This window comes from Argiope bruennichi, chromosome X1 (genome assembly GCF_947563725.1).
Source record: "Argiope bruennichi chromosome X1, qqArgBrue1.1, whole genome shotgun sequence".
NCBI lineage: Eukaryota > Metazoa > Arthropoda > Arachnida > Araneae > Araneidae > Argiope > Argiope bruennichi.
In genome coordinates this window covers 102,654,933-102,677,516 of record NC_079162.1, presented here as the reverse complement: position 1 = coordinate 102,677,516, position 22,584 = coordinate 102,654,933, and the positions used below count along the sequence as shown (strand labels likewise).

Sequence of the window (22,584 nt, the reverse complement as noted above, 5' to 3'; positions counted from 1 at the left end):
GATAAATTTGCCATTCGGATGGAGGAGTTCATTATTGCAGACATCATGGAAGACAGCTGTTTAAAACATGCCCCTTGATTTGGAGGGCAGTATTAGCTGTAAGTTGAACAGGACGTGGAAGGAATTGTACTGCTGGATTGAACTTCTAGATAGTTTTTCTCGAGGAGAAATATATGGAGTTTATTTTTTCCAAAGTAGCAGGGTCAGTCCATGGATTATCCGGAGCAGACGGGAAAGCTTTCTTATTCATAGGATTTTGAGAGCACCCGGAGTTGCTTGCTGTATGATTACCTTCGTAGTGGTGATTACCATCGCACTTTGGTGGCGAGTCCTTTGGTTTGGACAATCTTTGGGTTTGTGGTTTCCTGTACATTTCATACATCTAGGATTGCGGTGGCAGAGAGCTCTATGGTGGAAAAATTCTTGACATTTTAAAACATTGTCCTGGAGTTTGTTTTCTTCAGAGGGCGTCGAGTGAAATACGAATACGATCGACGTCTGCAGATGATAAATTCTTTTGACTTGGGGGTTTTCGGTAAGGTCACTAAGAAAAGTGGTATATTGGTATTCGTTTGGCGATGACTCAGAGGAGCCAGAGGATTGGGCTAAAGCCTTCGTTGTTCAACTATGCTATGAATCCATTAGTATTATAATATGCAGGAATTCCTCTGATGATTACAGTGAATTTTTTTGATCGTTTAGTTCATATGTATGCAATTTTAGACCGTCAAGCACCTTTTTTCTAATTCTGTGAGCATCTCTCGTAGTAGCTCTACGAGCATCGCTCGTACTTTTTGCTTAATATCATGCGACCCATCATATTTTTAGTTAAATTGCACAATATTTCGAGTAGTTTTGGAACATTATTAGGGTCGTCTATTACTATTGGTGGGACGTATTTGCTTTTAAATTCCTCATTTTTGCTTTCTCTATGTTGGAGATAGGGTTTGACAAAACCGGTTTTTTAAAGTAAATTTGTGACATTCGAAAACCAGTTTTTAAGAATTCATATTATGTAAAAATTGATTTTGAACTTATTTGATTTGCTATTATTCTATGCAACGGGCAGCAAACACATTTTTTCAACGTTGCAAGTTGCGTTGGCCAGTGCTTGTGCATTGCACAATTGCGCCTCGAATTCGTCAATTTATGTTTTTCATGAACATCACTTTTAACTTTTTTTTTTCTAGGTGAAACAAAGATAAAGTTATCTCTTGATTCTCATCGGATGTATTGTCTATCGATATGGATTCGGTGCAAATAGAAACGTCAGCAATTTGACTGGCTCGTTTCGAAGAACGTGTGAAAGGAATAAATAATTCCCCGTTTTCTGCTTTTTGATCATAGTATTTGATGATATCAAAATTTTCTTCGTACCACTCCTGAAAGCTTTTTTATACCACTTGAACTAGCCATATCAATACGAAATATTCAGTTAAAATAAAATGCTGTCAGAAATAACATAACATTCACATACACGTGAAAGAAAATAGAACTAAAAGAGTATCTAATGCGAGAAATCCAAGGTCAAATGTGCTCATCGTTCCACCTCTCACTCTTTAATGAAATGGAATTGTCGAAATGTGGTCTCGGAATCCGATCCGTCTCGAGTCACGACAGGTTTGCTTAATATTGTGAAGGTGAAAACTGGAGACAAAAATAAAAAGTCGTTATATTTGGTAAAAATAACGGAAGTATTAAGTGTGTTTAATTTTCGTTTATATTTTCTATTTTACATTTTAAAATTTCAATTTTATTATACAAATTTCTTCTACCAAAAAATAGTGTAAAATAAGAAGTTCTGGCTTCTGTTTAATGGAATTTTAAATAAATCACAGGGAGTTAAAATATTCCATATTTTCTTTCGCAAAGTTTTAACAAATTATGCCTTCAGCAAGCATCGGAATTAGATTAAGTGTTGTTTTTTTTCAAACTTCCTAGAAAATGTGTAGATTAGATTTTAAATTGCATTAATATTAATAGTTAAAATAATAAAATTGTAAAATAAACGTCAAAAATATTTATTCAATAACTTTAATTTCATTTTTAGATAAAAATGATTAAGTCGGAAGTTTGGGATAGTTTCAAAAAGTTCGCGATAGACAAGGCAATCTGAAATCATTGTAACAAAATGTTGACCTGCAAAGGATCATCTACGAGCAATCTACATAATCATTTGAAAGCAGTTCATAAAATAATTGTCGGAAATAATATAATTGTTAGTTTCTTGAAGACTGAAGAAAAACTTACAAATCCAAAGACACTGAAAGCTGAATTTTCATTTTTTGAACAAACGAATAAAAGAACAAAAAATTTAGATTTGTAATTTAATGCTAAACTCAGTAACTAGTGAACGAGTATTTTCATTTCAGGCAATATTGTGTCCAAAATAAGAACGAAACTCAGTCACTGTTCAGTGGATATTTTATGTTTTTTAAAATCTTATTTTCTTAGGAGAAATTAAAATTAGTGAAAATAATATAAACATTATTTGAAATTTTTGTTTGAGTTTTCGTTATTTTCTGTAATATGTATATGTAAACTATAATTTTGTTTTTTATATTTTGACTTTGAAATTAATTTCGTTTTTTATTATTTTATATAAATTAAAATAAAAAACATTGAATAGAGAAAAATATTTTATTTTTCACTACTCAATTTTTTTTTGACAAAAATTAGAAAACCGGCTAAAACCGGGTTTTTTTCGAAATATCGAATTCTAAAACCAGTTTTTCAAAAAGTCGGTTTATGTATACACCCTAGTTGGAGAGGCTGACTGGCTATTTCGAAATTGTTTCAGTTGTGGTTCGTCTTCCAAAATTGTGTTCTCATAATCTTTTCCAGACACTCAAGCATGATCTTCGTTGTCGATAGGCAAAATGTTATAAATTTCTTCCTTATCATTTAGAGCTAGAAATTTATTGTTCTTTTAAATCAAATCCGTAACTTTTGATCTTTTGAGTTACTTTTTCCGCTTGTTGTTTCCCTGCGATTACGTTTTTCTTTAAAATCTAGGCCCGAAGGCATATAAGTAGTACAAATTAACTTCATAGGAAATTTGGAAGTATAGAAACCTCAAAGGAATTAGTCATATCTTTAATCGCAATTCGTACTAAGTCCACACTACTCACCAAATTCTTGATGACAACATAAGTTCACAACAACTTCCCACCTGAAGACCAGCATATTCCGAACATTCAATCAATATCGAAACCTACAGAGTATTTTTTTTTTTGTTTAGTTACATTAACGTCCTGTTTTAAAGCAACACTAGGGCTATTTTGGGACGGACCTCGTAATTTTGAACCGCGTTCAGGTGACAAGGACAACACCTGAGTTGGCACCCCTTCTCAAAACTTCCACATCACACCAGAGGAAGAACGTTAGACCCCAATGGATTTAACGTGCACCATACCTGCTTACACCACAGTACTGTGGAATAGGGTGTCGAACCTGAAACCTTCCGATTCCGAAGCCGAGACCTTACCAACAGTCTACCGCGGCCCAGTAACTTCCAGAAGTTGAATACACATACACGTTTTAAGACTTATGTATTCAAAAAAAAATTGTGGCAGTTTCGTTCAAAGTCTTAACGTTGTCCGGTAAAGGAGTATCGACCTACAAATTTATTTCAAAATTACCTGCGTTTTATTTTCTAATGAATTAGTAAAAAAAAAAAAAAAATCTCAAAAATGAAATTGGTATATTGTTGAAAAATTAAAATTTTTAATTTCATAATAATGTAAATTTCTTTGGCTTAATTTCCACGAAAATCTGTGGAAGAAAGGCAAAATATTAATGAATTATTCGCAGCTTGAAGCAATTGGTATCGATCCACCTTTCGGAGATTAGGGATACAGTTAATATAAACGGAAACCTAGCAAAAAAAGAATAGAATTTTTTTTAAAAAAGTAGCAAAAGAATTCAAAGTTATTAATCTTCTTATTATTTTTTTAAATTTAAAAATATTAACTAAAATAAATATTATGCAACAATGCAATTGATATCAATGGAATTGTAACATCTGAATTTTAAGGTGAAATTAAAGCATTTGTCGTAAGATTAATTGTCCCGAAGTTGCTGTGGGGAAAAAGGAAATTTAATTTTTAATTGAATATTTAATTCAATTTTGCATTTTGCAAACTTTTCAGTATTCTTTCTCTTGTTTTACCGATTAAGTACGAAAAGTTTGATTGCAATCGGATTAGTCGTTTAGGAGAAGACGCCGAACGAATACACACATATAATGACTTGTTTATACCAAGATAGAATCTTAAAATGTGTTTTCCACCTTAAATTCATTGCAGGTAGCAACACGCGCTTGTAATTAAAATTTAAATAAAGTGATTGCCAATTCGTAAACAAATTCTGAAAAAAAAAAAACTGTGCATAGTTATAGAATATGCAAATACACACAAACCTACCACGTCAAGAAGTGAGAGAAAAATTCCACTACAAAGGCATTTCATTAAATAAATCCATTGAGAATTCTTTTACGAAGTACATTAGAAAGTGGAGTAATGTATATCTAAAACGTTAGTTATACAAATAATTTAAAGATTTAAATCAAAATTTTTTCATCATTATTTTAATGACTCAATAGAAAAGATAATTACAACTTTCAGACTATCAAAACTGCTGCTACAAGAACTGTTTATTCAAAAAATGGAATTAAGAAAACTTCTAAAAATGCAACAAAAGAAAGCAGTGAGTTAAAATTGGTAAGGAATATAATAAATATGATTGAATTACTTGCTGAATAAATGAACTACGAAATTCAAAAAATAATGAAATTATATTTATCCATAATTTATTATATCATAATAAACTAAATTGTTTTTAAATAATCAGAAATTCAGATTTCTTTTGAATTTATTAAATAATAATGAAATGTGGAAGGGAGTTAAGCACCTTAAAATAGTTATTTATGATCACTGAACAGAATACGGCTGTAATTAGTAAAAACTCTGAAATTTAACTTATTTATAATCTTGAAATAAAATAAATTCGTCTTCCATTGACAGTATTTTAAAATTATATTAATCAAAATTTTAAGAAGTCAGAAAAATTCGAATTGCTGGAAATTAGAAATGAAAATGTCTGATTAAGCTCAAAAATGCTTATATGTATACTTTGAATCGGTATGAAATCAAACAAGGAGTCAAAGATGAGGTATTAGATTCCAAACTGCATCATCTAACACTGTAGGCATATTCTTACAGTGAACTTATTTTACAAAATGTATCTTCAGGGAACTGAATACTGAATTCTTAACTATAATTTTGAAATTTTAAATAAGATTACGAAATCACAAAAGGTAATTTTTTTTGAAAAAATGGAGAATTTAATTTCAATTCATCGTCACAAAATATCCGTTTTAAAAGTTGATTCTTTGCACAAGCGATTGCTTCACCAGTTAGCATTCATGCCGTTGTATTTAGCGAAATAATGAAATTTAATCCAATCTCTTTTTTCGTCCTTCAGATCTGTTCCAAATATGATAGACTGGCACCTATCCTGCAACAACACTTCCATGTGAACTTAATTGAAAACGAGCGTTAGCTGTAAACTACATTTTTATCAAACGAATCCAGGCAACAAGTAAACGTTTCTTTAAACAAGGAATTAAACGCTTAAAAAATTGTGCATTTACACAAATACAAGAAAGCGGGATTTTATTAGCATAATTTTTTGATTACTACAAAAATATGTTTGAAATGTCCAAAACTAAGCAAATCAATATATGTTCCAGAATGAAATCATTGATTAATATTTTAGTTTGGTAAGTTAATTAGATTCTTCTCATTTAGAAGCTACATGCAAGAAACTTTAGGATGATATTCGAATCCCTTCTCTTCAAATTCTCTGCAGAGAGTTTGGGACAGACTGCGAATAATTAGTCGATTTTCCTCGCTTTATAGAACAAGTAGTGAAAGCTTGACTCAAAGATATCGCATCACAGGTTAGAATTTACACAAGCCTCACAAAATAAATTTATTCTTACTGCATTGCTTCAAAATTTTATTCACACACAGAACAAATTCACATCCACCATAGATTTGCTTGATTCATCACAATGAACTATAATGCTGATTCCACACACTTCAATAAACACATCAAAACTACAATTCTCTGCATGCTGAAAGTACACGATGATCCATAGATTTCCTTCCTCGTTCATGAAACACTCGCAATTACTCCAGACCTTTCTACATGATTGTGTAGTATGCACATTAGAAGAATATGCTTTATGCCTTTACACGTGCAATCAATCGATATCGGAAACAATTCCGCATGTGATTAATCCCCTAGTAATCGATATGTATCTGTTATTTTCTTGCTAATTTAAATATACAAAAGAATTTCAATGATTTGTATAAATGAAATTTCAGTTTAAGCAATTTGGCATAGGCAGTCAAGAATTACTTTTGTACAGAGGAACTACGAAAACAAAGCATCCGAATGCAAGAAGTAGTTGCTAGTGCAAGGCTGATAGACAAAACATTAAACTGTATGCTTCCCAGATTCGTCTAAACATAAGGTGGTCTACGATAATTTTCACAAGAACAAAGAAAAAAGTTATACTGAAAAATTTCACTTTGTCTTTTCTGAAAAAAATATATCAAAACGATTTGTCGTCAAATAATTTTAAATGACTCAATTAATACTTCGAACTGAATGCAAAGCTGACTAAAGAGTTGCATTTTCGATATTGATAGTCATTCAGCTATTGGTGGAAATGCCGTCTATGTAACTTTAAGAAATCAAATAAAACTCCACTTGTCCTCTCCAAAAAATAAAAGTCCCAAAGCTCCAAAGCATTGATTTCGAGAATTTCTCCTTGGAATTCGATTCCTATACGACCGAACGCTGAAAATTAACAACATCAGGTCATGCTGCTAGAAAGTTGGAATTGTTGACTACGTCCGTTTAGGTTGGATATATTGAACTTTCAGTTTTGAATCTACATAAGGGTTATTTTGTGAATGTCACCTGATCAGGACTTTGATCCAAAGCAAGTTTAAATCCTCTCCATGTGAGATTTCATTATGGTTTGAAAAAAAATTAATATCAACCAACCTAAGGATGAAATTTTGCAGTAGCTAGAAGGATTTTCAAATTAACTCCGGAAGCAGCTATGTCACAGAAAAAAGCCAAATAATCTACAATGGTTCTGTAGTCAGTGTGATAAAATATTTATGATTTTGGACGTTTTAGCAGCATGCAGTTAGTGCAAAAGAAAAGTTCAACACATTCCACTTTACCAGTGGGGAAATAACTTTAGTAAAATTGTAAATTTCGGATTTCGATGCAAGTTTGTCCTCAATCTTAGAAGGTACTCCACTACAAAAAACTGAATTTTTAATATGACGGACGTCGAAGCAACATCTTCGAAGGACTTTCTTGCAATAATATGGTAAACAATAAAATAAGAGCTTTCGGAACTTTATTGAATATAAGTTCATTAATTCGTATTTAAATTGAAGCTGAAAAGAATAAAAAAGTAATTAGAAAAAATGTCCAGAATTTCTTTCAGTTAACTTCTGTATGTTTATATTCTTCATAAACTCACACTCCAGCGATTTTGGTATTCTATTCTTTCTATTCACATAACAAGCGATATCGTGTATTTTATTCAAAATGGGCAGTTCTAACTCATTCAAGACGCCAATAAGCCATTTTTTGTGGAACGATACAATGGACTCTTAATTTGCATGAATTAAGGAATTATAGCTAATACAGATTACATGCAAATATTAAGTGAAACATGAATTAATGATTTAAAACTGACAAACGTAGAACCAAAATAAAAGAATTGCTTATGCTGAATGAATATGAGAAGCGTTTAATAGTTCAAAATGAAAATAATCTAGATGGAAAGCTCCGAAGGAAACGGATATATGCATTATTGGCTTAGTAGTGTGGTTTATTTCAAGAAATAAACCACATTCATCGAAATTATCAATCGGCTGGTTTTGAATATAATTCATTTTCCAGAATTTCCTAGAGCGATTTCGTTACATGTAATGATATTTAATACTCAGTTGAAAGGGGAATTCGATTCTAATACCATGGCCATTCTTTTGTCTGAATTAAATCATTCAATTCATTCTCTCCCTAAACATCCACCAAACCTGAATTTTGCGCTCCGAGAATTTCCGATTGCATCAAAATCATAAACTGTAACAATCTGATAAATCACATCCGAATACAGCATAGAAAGAGATTTGAACGGAGGGCATTACAAAATTATAGTCTTACCCAGTACATTTGAGCATTGTTAAGGAAACGCCATGAAACATTGAGGAATGAGCCCAATCGGAAATATTTATTATTCTATTTTTCAGTCAACTTGCATTCAAACTATATTCCGAGACGATATCTAACAAATGTTTTTATTCTTTTGCACATGACGGCATTAGAACTTGAGTCCTTTCTTGCAAAATTTCTCAGCATATATTGCAGCTGAAAAAAAACCCTCCTTAATCCAAAAAAAGCGTTAACAACAGCGTTTTGTACATTTAGTAATTAACGCTTAACCAAATGATTCAATAGAAAATGTTTAAAATTACACAGTATAGTTAATTTGGGAGCAAGTAATGGAGATCCTGAATAGCTATAACATTTTCATTTATCGGGTTTTATAATCATTATAAATACAATTTACCACTTGATAATTTTCATCATCTTACTTCCATCACCGAAAATTCCTATTAATCGATTCTTCACATTAAATTTCAATTATCATACAATTCTTCCTAAATCATAAATATATCAGATATTCATTTTATTGTTAAGAGTTGGTAACAATTCACGTAACTTGTTCTTTTCCACAGCTCAGTAAAAAAAATAATTGCCAAAGAAAGTATGAATGTTTCTTAATCATCTACCAATTTATTTTATCAAAATAGAACTTGATTTGATAATTGCAGCAAAAAAATTATTAAAGTGCTTTTGGATTTTTACGATTTTGCATAGTCCAAAAATTAAGAATGCCAATTTAATAGATGGTATATTGGACTAGCAGAATTTTATTTCATTTGCGTCCCCCTTTGAAACTAGGATTATTAGGGGATGCCCAAAGTCATTGCTATTTGAGTGTTGTAAATTTAAAACAAAAGGTTCAAAACTGTGTTGACTATTTTCAAGTAGCCTCCATATAGTGATGGGAATAAAAATTCTAAAACCCTAAGTGTGTCGTTACCACAATCATAGGCATCTAAAAATCCCAGCAGCCTTCAATATAGAAGCAACAGTAAAAACATTAAAAAATCTTAGCAAAATTACCTACTTTTAGGAATTTAATTTTTAGAATGAAATTAGTTATTTGATAATTTATAGCAAGATTGGGAAACTAACTTATTTTTAATTATTAAAATAATGTTCCATTGACAATAAAACTTCATTTTAAAAGTTAGCTTAGAAATGCATCCTAAGTAATTCGTTCTTGGAACTTCTGTTTATTATCTTACTGAAATTTCAAAAAACATTGATATTGATATTGAAATACCACATCTTTGTAATTACAAATTTGATAAATATTCAAAAAACTAAAAAGGAACTGAACTAGAAGGCTTTGAGATTTACTTGAAAATTTTCTTTGACGTTCCACATTCCTTTCATTAAAGACTCGAAAAGACGATTTTTTTTTCTTCTGGTGCAAATCTTAGAGAATGACCAAAATTTCTAGTTTACTACAAAAATTTGTTATGCATGAAAATTTGTGTTCATCTTGTTAACCGATGGTAAATTTGCCCATCTTTTGAATCAGTCGATGCTGTTCGAGTTGAAGAACGAACTCCGATAGCATTTCAGTTCAGTTTCTTCAGTTCTGATACAATACTAAGAAACTGAACAGAAGTACTAAGAGAAATATGCAATTCAAGAATCACTTTAAAATATTTCAGCGATTTTCATTATAGTAACTTGAAATTTCTATTCTTCAGCTACAAGTATTTGTACTAGAAGCTCTGAACATTTTAGCTATGAACATATAGCAAATGAAAAAGGTTCAAAATGCGTTATTCTGAAGAATCAACGTAAGTTTTGTGTAACTGGAATACATGCAACATAAATATGCATCTTTAAGATTTGTTTTCATACAGATCCAATGCATGATCAGGCAACGAAATTTTTTAAACAAATTTCATGCAATTCATTATATAATTACTGTACTTCAAAAAATTTGATTTTCAGGTTTAATACTCTGTTTCTTTGCAACCAAATTTTATTTAAAGTATGTGTTTTCGTTGGGAGAATTTAAGTTTTTTCAAGAACTCTGCATGTATTGATACGATATAAAGTCTAGAAAATGAACATAGGTCTCATATTGTTCATGAAATTCCAAAATTTTTTGAATATAATGCAACTATACAGGAATTATTTAACCTCAAACTGAGAAGTTTGAACTTCCTGATTAGATAGGAAATTTTAATTTGGACTTTCCATCCATATACCAATAGAAAGGGTATCCAAATTATTAGTTAGAAATATCACAGTAGTTTGTCTTCATTTGCAAGTTAAACGATTAAGGTTTTAATGTAGTTCGATGGACGAATCCGATACCATTTAAGTACAACGGATTAGCTTCGGTTCGGGTATTTTTTTTCCCCTTGAGAACGAGGCTGCTGAAAGTTATTGCGAGTCACCCGAAAAAGTTAATTTAGTTTATTAAATACTTCTAATGAATTTCATAATTTTTAATATTTTCAATTTAAATACGCAGCCATTTTGGCGCAAAAATGTAACGTTGACCTAGATTTAATAACTAGCATTCATCATCTGAAAAACAAACTGTAGAAAATAATCAAATGTTGCATTGCTAATTATATAATAAATTTTCACTTCATAATCTTATTCCTAATAAACTTGGAGAATTATCAAACAGAAAATTTAAAAAGCATTTTCTCAAAAATCTTGAAAAGCATTTTCGATAAATAGAAATATCACTCCAATCTATTGTAGGAATAAAATATTTTTGAACTTGAAAAGCTTCTAGTTGGAAAGGATTCAATAGAATTCTTTTAAAAGAAATTTTGATGCAGGTAAAATCTGCAAATGAAAAAAAAAAAAAAATCTTCGAACCATTAAAAAATGTTTACTAACGAAGCTAAGCAGACATGTACAACGAAAACTGCTTACCATTCTAATATTCAACACTTGTTGAAACTGCACTGTCATTACACAATGGCAGAATTTCCTAAGGCTTAGAAAGTTTCATGTAATTCATTATCGAAACTGGAAAACAGATGGACGAAATGCATGAAGTTGAATACACATTAGTGCTAAAAAGTATTTACACTCCATCCATATAGTTTCTTTCCACTTCAAGAGATTTCATCCAAATTACATGGATGTATTATGCACACCATCAAAATCACTTCTGTGGAAGTCGAGCAATAAATTCCTTACAACAGATACAACTTCATTTCTGTTGTCATAATAAGGTTACTGAAAATTGTTACAACATTTCATTGAATAATTTCATCCATTGTTAGTGTACTATAACGTAACGCAGCATAACCACGTGTTTCTTCAGGCCATGAGAAATAGAATAACGTAGTAACATTCGAACCGTTTACTACATTCTAATCATGTTCAAAGGCAGTTTTTTTTCCGTAGCATTTCCAGTTAAATTGAGCAAAACTAAAGGAAACAATTTTCACTCTCTTTCATTTATCTGTGCTATCAGATGAAGACGCCGCAAATGCAATCTATTGAAAATCTCTCATTTCAGAAACATGTTGCCACTATTCTTTACCCAAATTTTTTAAAAGACCAGAACCGCGGTAGCATAGCAGTAAAGTTTGGATTTCGAAATTAAAGGAGCATGGATTCGGGATATGTTTATATTTGAGATCCACCGTGTATGTGAGTTTGGTAAACGTGAAATTTACCATCACGTATCAGATTCCCTCACCTTGGTGCAGCAGGAACATTTGGAGAATGAATGCTGGATAAGATGTTGCGAACGTTATTTGAGCGTTATTGTAAATTATGAATAAATAAATCAAATGCAAAAGACCAATGAAACTTAGAAACTTAATCTTTCTCTGAATCAGAGAGTCGAGGTCTACAGATGTTTCACATGATATCCAAACTGTTTACTCTTCCGCATAAAAATAGAGTAAAAGAAGATGTGAATAAAGAATAATTTATAATAATTATAAAACAAATCTACCACAAAAATCTATAAAATAAAAAGCAATTAATCGTATTCTTTAATTAGTTGGTAAGTACAATCTTAACAGATTTATCGTTTCTCCTCGAAACATGCTGCAAAGCATAATTGCAATTAAAAAAATTATTAAATATTAGTTATTTGGATTCGAACATAATAGCACTCTAAGTGAATATATTGAAAGATTTTGACTGGTTCATTTCATCAGAAGAAAATATCATAAATGAGAAATATTTGACAGGGTTTAACGATAGGCCTAAAAATTAATCTATGAGACTATAAAGAATGAAGGAGAAAGAGAGGAGGATGCGCTGTTACTAATAATACATGATGCTGTAATTTTTTTTTTTTTTTTTTTAGTTCACATAAATATTGGCCTGGAAACATAATACCAGAAGAAGGAATATTATGAAAAGACGAACGATTTGGGTTCGAGTTCACGCCAAAGTTGTGTTCTTATTCCAAAATGTGGTATTTTGATTATGTTAGGCATTACCACAAAAGCTGATAATGCACTTTGAAATTTTATTCCTATAACATTTTTCTCATCTCATTGTTTTGCTTTTATTCAAACGACAGTTACATACGATTCTCGGCATTTTATGGATGGTATTTGGTAGAATTGGATTACGACACTATATACCAGTTAGTGAGTTTGATTCTCAGCCAAACTTAGTGATATCCTGAGATTCTCAGAATCCCAAACACCTATGCCTTAATATTATATCGCGTATTTACCCTTTGCATTCGGAGAAGTAATTCGATGCAAAATTATTAACCTAATACAAGAGCTTGTTTATTGTTCCGATATTTAAATATATATAATTGTTTCAAGTTGAATTTCCCCGAAAAAGGAATTTACATCTTTTTACCATTCTTTAGGTATTTTGAATAATCAAAATTGAAAAATAAATAAATAAAACGTCAAATTGATGCACCGTCTTGAATTGTGATTGAGAGGCACCATCCGAGTGCAAAGGATTAAAAATCCATTTAGAATATTTGTTCTGTTATTATACTCTTGGAGAAAGTAAATTTCAAATTGGAAATTCAACAGCATGAGAGGGGGTTCTCTCACAGTGATGAGGAATAGTATGGAATGATGGTCTGTAGTATGGAAGGATGGAATATATAATAAAAGGGTTTTACTTTTCCAACATCTCAGAGATTGAACCTTATTAGCAAACAGATTGGTTTGGTTTATTAGACACAACTTGGCACAAAGTCCTTTCGTAGAAAAGTTTGCGTCGAAATCTTATTAAAACTTCAGAAAAAAGTATTAATAAAAATATAGCAAACGGAATTTCATCTAAAACAACGAATACAGTCTAGAAATGCAAGACTTAAAAATCTTAAGTTTGAATTTCCTTAAAAACACGAATGTCTGAGGAAAATGTGAAAATGAGACCTTTCATCCAATAAAAGCAATAGCTCAAAAAAAGTACTGGTAGAAAAGCTTTTAAACTGTAACTGCATATTGCGCTAGTTTTTCTAAACATTAAACAATTATGGGTCAGGCGAGTGTGACTAACACGGACTTTTGTCAAATCTTGGCAGAAACCCATACAGACAAAATTGGTTCGATACTATATAATTTATTATTTAGTGATAACGGCAAATAAGCTAAAATTAGGAGATACACAATGAAAGTCTAGCAGAACCGTATATTGTATATCCATAATCAGTAGGAATTTCAACACAAATTGATCTCATTTGACTCGGGCTGAGATGAAAGGTGTTGAAACTTCCTCACCTCCTAATCACTTCAAGGAACTCATTATTATCTTTCTGCTTTGGGCTTTGAAAATTTTTGAATGTTTTGCAAGACTTAGACTTATTTCGATTCTTCGTTAAAATTTCTAGTAATGGTATCAACATTAAAGTTTCATTTTATTTTATCAACTACGTATTTATTCTTAATAATTTTTCAGCTGTCTTTCTCTAGAGAGAAAAATAAATCCAGACTATATTTCATTCTAATATCATTTATTAATCAAAAATATTTTGCCAAACAGAAAATTTTTAAAATTTACTTATAAAATCTAAAATTTTGAGTATTTATGAAAAGTACTTTTAAAAAGATATTGAAAAAAATTATGTCAGAATTTCATAGCTTAAAGTTTACAAACGAGAAGAAAACATTAGTTGAACATTAAACAAGCTTGACATCAGCATTCCCGTCAACAATCCTTCTTGCTTCAGGATCATTTGCTTCCACTAACTCAGCAGGTGACACTGAAAATGGGAAAAGCAATTAACAATTTGCAAATCGATTTGCAAGAAATAAAACAATTGGTAATTTGATGAAGAACGGTGTATTTCGAATGTATTAAAACCGTTAAATCGAAATAGACGAAATAACAAGGTCCGTTTATAATACAACTTGAAATTTATTTTCATATTTTCTAATTTATGATAAATGAGGAAAATATTTTAAAACAAAGAATCATAGATTAGAACATAAAAAATTTCATTCTTTTGAACTGTCCAGACATCCTTTTTATTTTTTCTCAAGATTATTTCATAGGTTAAAACTTATCAAAGGTTGTTATATTTTGATTCTTAAATGTTTAGATTTACAAAAAATGCTATGTTATTATTTTGGATAACCGCTAGGGACAAAAAACAACAGATAAAATACATTTCAAATCCTAAATACCAATAAAATTCATGTATTCTTCGCATAGTGATCATGTATTCCGTCCGTGACTGCAGCGACATGCATTTGATCTATGGCCAATGTAATGGAAATGACTTACGAACTGCTAGGAAGTATGCCCGTCGATATCCGACACGTTTTCCTCCCTATGTCTATGTCATCCGCAGGCTGGTCGACAGACTGAGAAATACACTAAGCGTCTGCTCGACAATCGGCCGTCATGATGTTGGAAGACCGCATAGTGCCCTGAAGCAGAGTTCACATGAGGTGAACTATTGTGAGCAATCATTGTCCCTCTGTTGCTGTCCCTATATAGTCCTCGTGTGAACAGTTCAGACAACGTTGTTGGGACAATGGCAAACGGTTGTCCCGAAGACACAATTATTCCCCATTGTCCCATTGGGGTCACGTGATATTCCTGAAATAAGCATGATCTTCTATTGCCCGCAATAGTTGGCCTCGTATGAACCCACCTTGACGGTATCACAGGAGGATGCAATACTGCGATGGATAAAAGACACGTCCGAAATAAGCACTCTAGCTAGTGAGCTGAATTCTGCTAGAAGTACTGTTCACAGGCTGTTACGGTCAAAGAGGTTACACCAATTTCGGTACACAACCGTGCAATGTCTAAAACCAGATGACTTTCAGAAACGCATGGACTTTTGTGAATGGCTGTTTCAGCAACACAACATATATAATGGTTTCATTGCTCATATCTTGTGGACTGAGAAGTCATGCTTCACTCTAGATGGGGTATTCAAACATCGCAACAACCATAAATGATCCCATTTCAATCCTCATTCAATCAGCCCCGCAGAAATAACAGGAACGCTGGTTTACAAATGTGTGGGCCGGCATACTTGGGGACAGCCTGTTTGGTTGCCTGAACGGTTCTCGGGACATTCTTCTTGAATTTTCTCCGTGATATGTTACCCGATATTTTTTATGACATATCCTTAGCGGCAATACAAGGCCTTTGGTTCAAATGTGATGGGGCTCCGGCGCATTTCTGTGCTCCTGTAAGTAATTGGTTGGATATGGAATATCTTGCCCGCTGCAACGGATGTGGGAGTCCAGCTGTGACCGCCACGATCGTCCGACCTTATTAGGTTGCTTCTTTTTCTATGGGGTTATCTTAAGACATTGGTGTATCCATACGTAGTGACAACCTAAGCAAACTTAAATGCGCGTCTGCGTGTTACTGGCACTTTGGTGGTCACCGTGCTGCTGCGACGTGCGCTGGCATCCGTTCCACGGCGCAACCAAGCCTGCCTCGATGCACTTTGAGCATGTGCTTAAGTAGTTTGCAAATAGTGCTGTTGATGTATCAAATAAACTGTTCTTTTCTTGCACCGGATATGACGTCATACTTTGTTTTTTTTATTTTCTAGAAATCGATGTGTAGTATTGATACAGTTTTCTGGGCACTTTTTCAAAGCTCTAATATTGTCTAACAATTAAAAAATCCGTTTTAAATGTAATTTCAGCTATTGTTATTTTAAAAATAGCACCAACTTACAAATAAGTTTTTTTCGTTTTAAGGTGACTAGACAAATAATATTAATTTTTTTTCAAAACAGAAATATAAATAATATTGCACTGACAGTCCTTAAGCATTACCGAATGATTATATATTTGGGCAGTTTCATAGCCGAAGAGAGAGAAGACACTTTGAATTTTTAAACTTTCTGTTTATTTCATCCCGGAAGGCATACTGTATGTACAAGCATGAAGGCACGAGGTACGTCAATCCACAGCACTACACAAGTGCGAAAAAAGTGAGACAGCGAAATATTTTCCCCCTGTGATTATATACTATGAGATTCTGATAGGAATTTTTTTGAACGTTTCGATTTAGGTAAAGGGCACGTAGGTATCTTTTAAAAAATTTATATACGTTGTCAGATTTTTATCCCTTGACTTAGAGTGTGGGAACCTCTGATTTAAGCATTTTTATAGAGCTCGTGTAGCATTAATTAAATAAAAATGGTGGAATTGGATCAGGAAATAAAAGAACATTTTAGAATTAAGTTGATATGGTTTAAATTAAGATAAAAAAATTAGTATATTAATTAGGATTTAATTTAGATTCAGAGATATCATTACACACACACATACAATGAATCAAATAAGGATGATAAAAACTTGTAACTCTCACCAGGTGGGGAATTTTCTGGAACTGTACCCGAATTTGGAGCTTCTGGAACCAAGATTTCCTGTGCCGAAGTGGAAGGAATCTTTCGAAACGGGTTTTCAATTACTCTATTACTTACTGACTCATCTGATGAAAATCTATATATATATATAAAAGTGCAATTCTAAATTATCAGGTTTTATAGATTTTATGCACTAGTTGCAAATATTTTTTTAAATAAATACGATTGAAAAAATAACATATTGTATTTGATGTTGTTAAAAACTGAATAATTCTGTTCGTAAAAATAGGTAAAATTACATTAATAATTAGTCAAGAAGAATATTTAATTCTGAAATGCTATATGTAGCTCTATAATTGTAAATTCAGTGCAAAAATCTAAAAGGAAAACTGAGGGGAGGGAGGTCGCTAAAAACTATATATCATAATGAATATATAATTTTAAAAAATTTAGTAATGTAAATAAAATTGCTAGTAATTTACTTTATTTTCGTTTTATTGGAGAGAAGATCTTTAAAAAGAAAAACCACCAACAAAGTATAATAAAATTGATAATGGATCTTTTGAAAAAATAAATATAGGGATGTTGCCGTGAAAGGAATGTTTTTCTTTTTTAAAAGCCTGTCTTTATTTTTAGAGGGTGGAGGATTTATCATTATCTTACACTACGATTTCTTGAAGATTCGCTGAAAACACGCAGATGCGAGACTCGTTCCAATCTCATTCCAGTCTGAAAAATTCAGAATTTTTATACACTCTGTACGTTTCTAAATTCTATGGCCTATGGCTTAGGGCTCCATTGCATTCACGCGAAATCTCTAGACCCAAATTTTTTACTAGGAACTTTTTTTTTTACTCTTTACATAATTATAAAAAAGAGATGCATCTTAATTATGCTAATCAGTAAGATTGAATAATTAATTTTGATCGACAAAAAAATCAATTTATTTTCATTATCTATCCAAATATTTATTTAAATAAAAAAAATCAAAATATCATGTTTTTTAAACGGACTAAAAATATAATATAATTTCTGCTAACCCCTTACAGACTGTAGTTTAAAGCATAAAGTCGTAATTATTTTAAATTCACAGTCAGAAATTTTCAGGACAATCATTATAGAGCTAGAAGAAATTATTTTATACGTTTTAATCCGTTTTATAAACGTGATCTATTAATTTTCTTTTATTTACATAATTAGTTTTTGCTTTTTAGTCAAGTGTCTGCGAAATTGCAATCAATTTTAAGATAACTTTCGGATGAATTAAAGATTTGGTGAGACGCCATCTGTCGGTAATGGAAGTTTTTAATCATTGTAAAATTTGCACAGAGCAAACTGACAAGAAAGCGATTTAATATCGCATTGTCACAAGGATCTGAACTGAATTTAAAAATTCAATTCTCTTAATTCATCAGGACATTAGTTCAAAATCGATTGCAAAATTTGCATTCATACAGACAGACAGAGGCGAAAACGAGTTAATAAAACCACGTTAAAAAATTGAATTTCTTGTAGTAGGAAGTAAGTTGACATTTTGAAGTTGGAGTTACATATGGCATCAAAAAAATTTTTTAAAAAATCCAGCAAAAAAAAAAAAAAAAAAAAAAATATCTAAAACCAAATCGGCAGAAGAAATCACTCAAAAAAGCACTGCTCTGATTGTTTGAATTGCAGGAAAAATAATGGAGTGAATTAAAAAAGAAAAAACTTTTTTTTTGTTGTTCAAAGTTATGCATTCAATACTGATATTTACATAATCATGATGCATCTGTTTTCAGAATTTGGTAAGGCTTGAAAAATAAAATAAATTCGTTAGCAACAAGAAGCATAAAGAGTATAAAAATATTCTTCTATAATTCAAATTTGGGTTTTTTCTCTGAATTACTTGCATCGCACACCTCACAAATTACACCTATTGAAGACATTCGTAATTCTACTATGATTGCAGAAAATCATAAATTGAGCTTTTAGTTTAGAGACAGTTATGCATTTTGCAAAATCTTTATTTTGAAATGCTAAAGTTTCGGAAGAAATTTATAAAAAGTGAATTTATTTCTAACGTTTCAGATTTTTGTTACTATATTTTAACCAAAGTAATATTAACACAGAAATACAACAATTTATAATTTCAAAAGCATGAAAGCTTAATAAAACTTCAAAAAGTAGCAAAAAGTTATTTAATATGTGGTAGCCTTAAAAAGTTAATCTTTAGATTTGCATGGAAGGGAAATGGCATTAAACATTCTAACAGTGGTTATTCAGACATGTTAAATTTCAGAAGCGATTAACATATCATCAAATTATTCAAAAGAAAATAATTATGGAAATATTTTTAAAGTATACAAATTTATCCAAATGTTTATACATTGCAGAGAAAATAATTTTTATCTCTATACAGTATAAAGACAAAATGGGTAATTTCAAGTAAAGCTTTTAAATGATTAAGCTAGTGATATGAAATATAATTAAATATATGACCAATATCAAATACCTGTAATCTGATGGTAGACGCGGCAGCAGACCGAGACGTTTTTGAGGTTTCTCCTTACAAAAAAAAAAAAAAAAAAAAAAAAAAAAAAAACATTAATAATATTTTTGAGAGAACATAAATTAAATAAATTATCTTAATTGTGTAAAAATGTTAAAAAGCTAAATAAGTATATAAAAATATTAAAATATATTGGCAACATATAGGTGAAACTTTTATATTGGACCACTCATTCCTATCTTGGGATGTGCTGCCTTACAGTTGAACTACTTCAATAAGTACCCGCTACTACATAGAAGAAACCAACAATGTTCATAAGTTCAGCCAAGAAATATTTTTCTATGTAAAAATCAAAATTTTTGTAGAATTTATTTCTTTATTTACAAACCTCAAGAATTATTCTAGGATTCTCTTATATTTTTCCTTCATTTTGTGCGGTAGAATTTAGTTAATAAAACTACATACTGTTTGTAAGTTTTAACATAACTAGTATCCGTAACAAGAATCAACGCGTAAACTGTCATCTGTTGTATCATGGATCACAAACACATTCAGTTCTACACCGGCTACTAGTCGGAAATCTTTATTCTAGAGCAACAGTTGTCTAGAGCACATTTGCTATTTATAGAATATTAAATCAATCAACGCTACATTTTTCAAAACGCTTTCAATGATATATATTGCTATTAGTCAAGAAAAATAACACTTCTCAAATTATCATTAAAACAGCTAATTGTAAAAAAAAAATAATAAAGTAGCACTGAAAATACAATTAAAAAACAGCTGGAAATGTTAACATTGCGAGTTCATTTAGTTTGATCCTTTTGAGATATTTTAATTATTATTTATTATCAGTTTTATTTTCCAAAAATATCGTAAAAGCCCTTATATTTCAACATCTACACACACAAAAGATTCATAACTATGAAATGTTCAAATCCACTTGATAGCAGATTTCACTCCTCATGACTTTGACTATAGTCATATTTTTGTTAATATTTTTTGACACGCTAACATTTTAAACCAAAACAAAAAGTTCCACACTTCTGCGACTAGAATAAAATGACTTATGAAGCCTTCAATATCACGATTGTAGACCATTTCGTTGAATCTGCAAAGTAGACCATCCAGTCCACGAAGTGGCCGTTGATTTTTCTGAGACCAAAGCTTCATTGTTTTCTCATTTCTGATCATAAACAAATAGGATTTATTTATTTATTTAAAGTGTTAAAGATTTTTTCTAAATATGAAAAAAAGACGAGGGTATGTCTAAAATTAAGATTTCCTATTTTTGTAAGTAATACGTTTATTGAATGAAACAATACAAAATATAAATATTCATATAATTTAAGGTATTTTGCTTACTAGAACTATATGCCATTTCCAAATGCTTCTGAAATTAGCTATTGGCCTATGATTAAATTGGAAACTTTTTATAATAACAATTATCGCGCATAATTAATTCTATTAAAATAGCTGAATTATATCAATTAACTACAACTGTGCGATATCGCAAGAAAACAATTCGCTGAAATGCAATACAACGTTTTACGTATCTTGTTACATGTTAACAATCGTGACAATATCACATGTAGAGAGAAACATAGAAATATTATAAATTACAAGATAAAATAATCATATTTCATAAAGTTTTGATTTTGCTGGATGTAAACGTTGGTGTACAGTAGCAGTTCCTACAAATTTAATACAGTTAAAGGGCGGCTCTATCATTTCGTTCTCTTGAGTTTAACTGTTTCTCGGGAAAACTATAGTTTAATACATCAGAGTAAGTTGAGTTTATAATTCAGTGAAAGTCAACTGAAATTATATATGCGTATATGTCTAAATGGAGCATCGTATTACCATTACCGCGGTTTTAGTAAACATGTTTTAAAAATGAACTTGAATTCCATTTCTATGTCTTCAGGTTTTAATCATTATTTTCTTATGTGAGCAATTAAAATTGATTAATTTTTTACCTATAGCTTTTTATATTCTAATGTCGACATGGAATAATGACAATCCACCATTACTTTTCATTTTACCGTTTATCTGTTTCACGATCACTCACTTTGATCCCCTAGTTGAATAGCTTATCCTAGCCCCTTGGTATATTGCAACTCTCCACAAATACAGCCCAAGCAGTTGCCCGAACCACTTGTGCTGTATTTCCTCTCGGCCCAACTGGACTGAAAAGGAATTTGAACGAGTTTTATATTTAATACTCAAGTTCACGTCATGCCAATTCTGACGGATTCTTTGCATTAATGACAAATTTTTCGATTGTCACCACTCCATTGGCTTGGCGTAATTGTGCATTTTTGACTCTGATAATCCCTAGCCACACTGTATGAAGAGAATGAAAACTAGTTCAAAATTTCTCTCTCTAAAATTTTTACAAACAAATCAGGATAATATATTTAGTATGAAAGTTTTTTCGTCACAAGAATTTACATATAAAATAATGCGTTCTGTAGACGCTAACAGACTGCAATAAAGCTAGGAACCCTTCATTATGTTTTGGAATGTTTAATTTATTTATTGCTTAAATGTTACTTATTAAAAGTAGAATAATGTTTTCTTTTTCGAAACAATAAGAGATCTACGCTCCAATCCTATAACCTAAATTCTTATTTTTAGTTTTATAGTAATCATTTAAAGAAAAATATCTGTTCAGTACTGTTGAAAAAACATCAATTCAAAAACAGAAAAAAATTCCAACAATGCACATGAATCTAACTTACTGACTCTACTCTCTTACGAGTGGGTTTTCGCATCTCTTTTTTTGGCAGTTCCCTGGTGGCTGATTCTATAAATGGTGAAAAAAGAAGAAGAAAAATTAGAATCTTCTAAAATTATCGTGCATTGACCTATATACTCACTTTAATATGAACTGTTTTCTAAGTAAAATATGATGGAAGACGAAGAGAAAAAAAAAATAACCATAGCCTAGTTGTTGAGAATATAAAACTCGAGTTTGATTTAGTTTACTTACATTAACATTATGTTTAAAACAAACAAAAAACACTTGGGTTATTTTGACACAGATGTCATAATTTTGAACCTCAGTCATATGACGAGGATTATACCTGAATTG

General features: G+C 31.0%; 1 protein-coding gene across 1 annotated transcript in view; it reads right to left on the bottom strand.

The window, feature by feature from the left end:
• Positions 1 to 14,201: 14,201 nt before the first annotated feature.
• LOC129959018 (uncharacterized) overlaps positions 14,202 to 22,584 on the bottom strand; it is a 28,800-nt gene continuing 20,417 nt past the window's right edge. Inside the window, exons 7-10 of the mRNA XM_056071788.1 lie at positions 22,232 to 22,296; positions 19,491 to 19,543; positions 17,002 to 17,135; positions 14,202 to 14,416 (exon numbers count right to left, since the gene is read on the bottom strand). Coding sequence (XP_055927763.1) covers positions 14,334 to 14,416; positions 17,002 to 17,135; positions 19,491 to 19,543; positions 22,232 to 22,296 — 335 coding nt within the window. The 3' untranslated portion in view covers positions 14,202 to 14,333. The remainder of the gene's footprint in view (positions 14,417 to 17,001; positions 17,136 to 19,490; positions 19,544 to 22,231; positions 22,297 to 22,584) is intronic.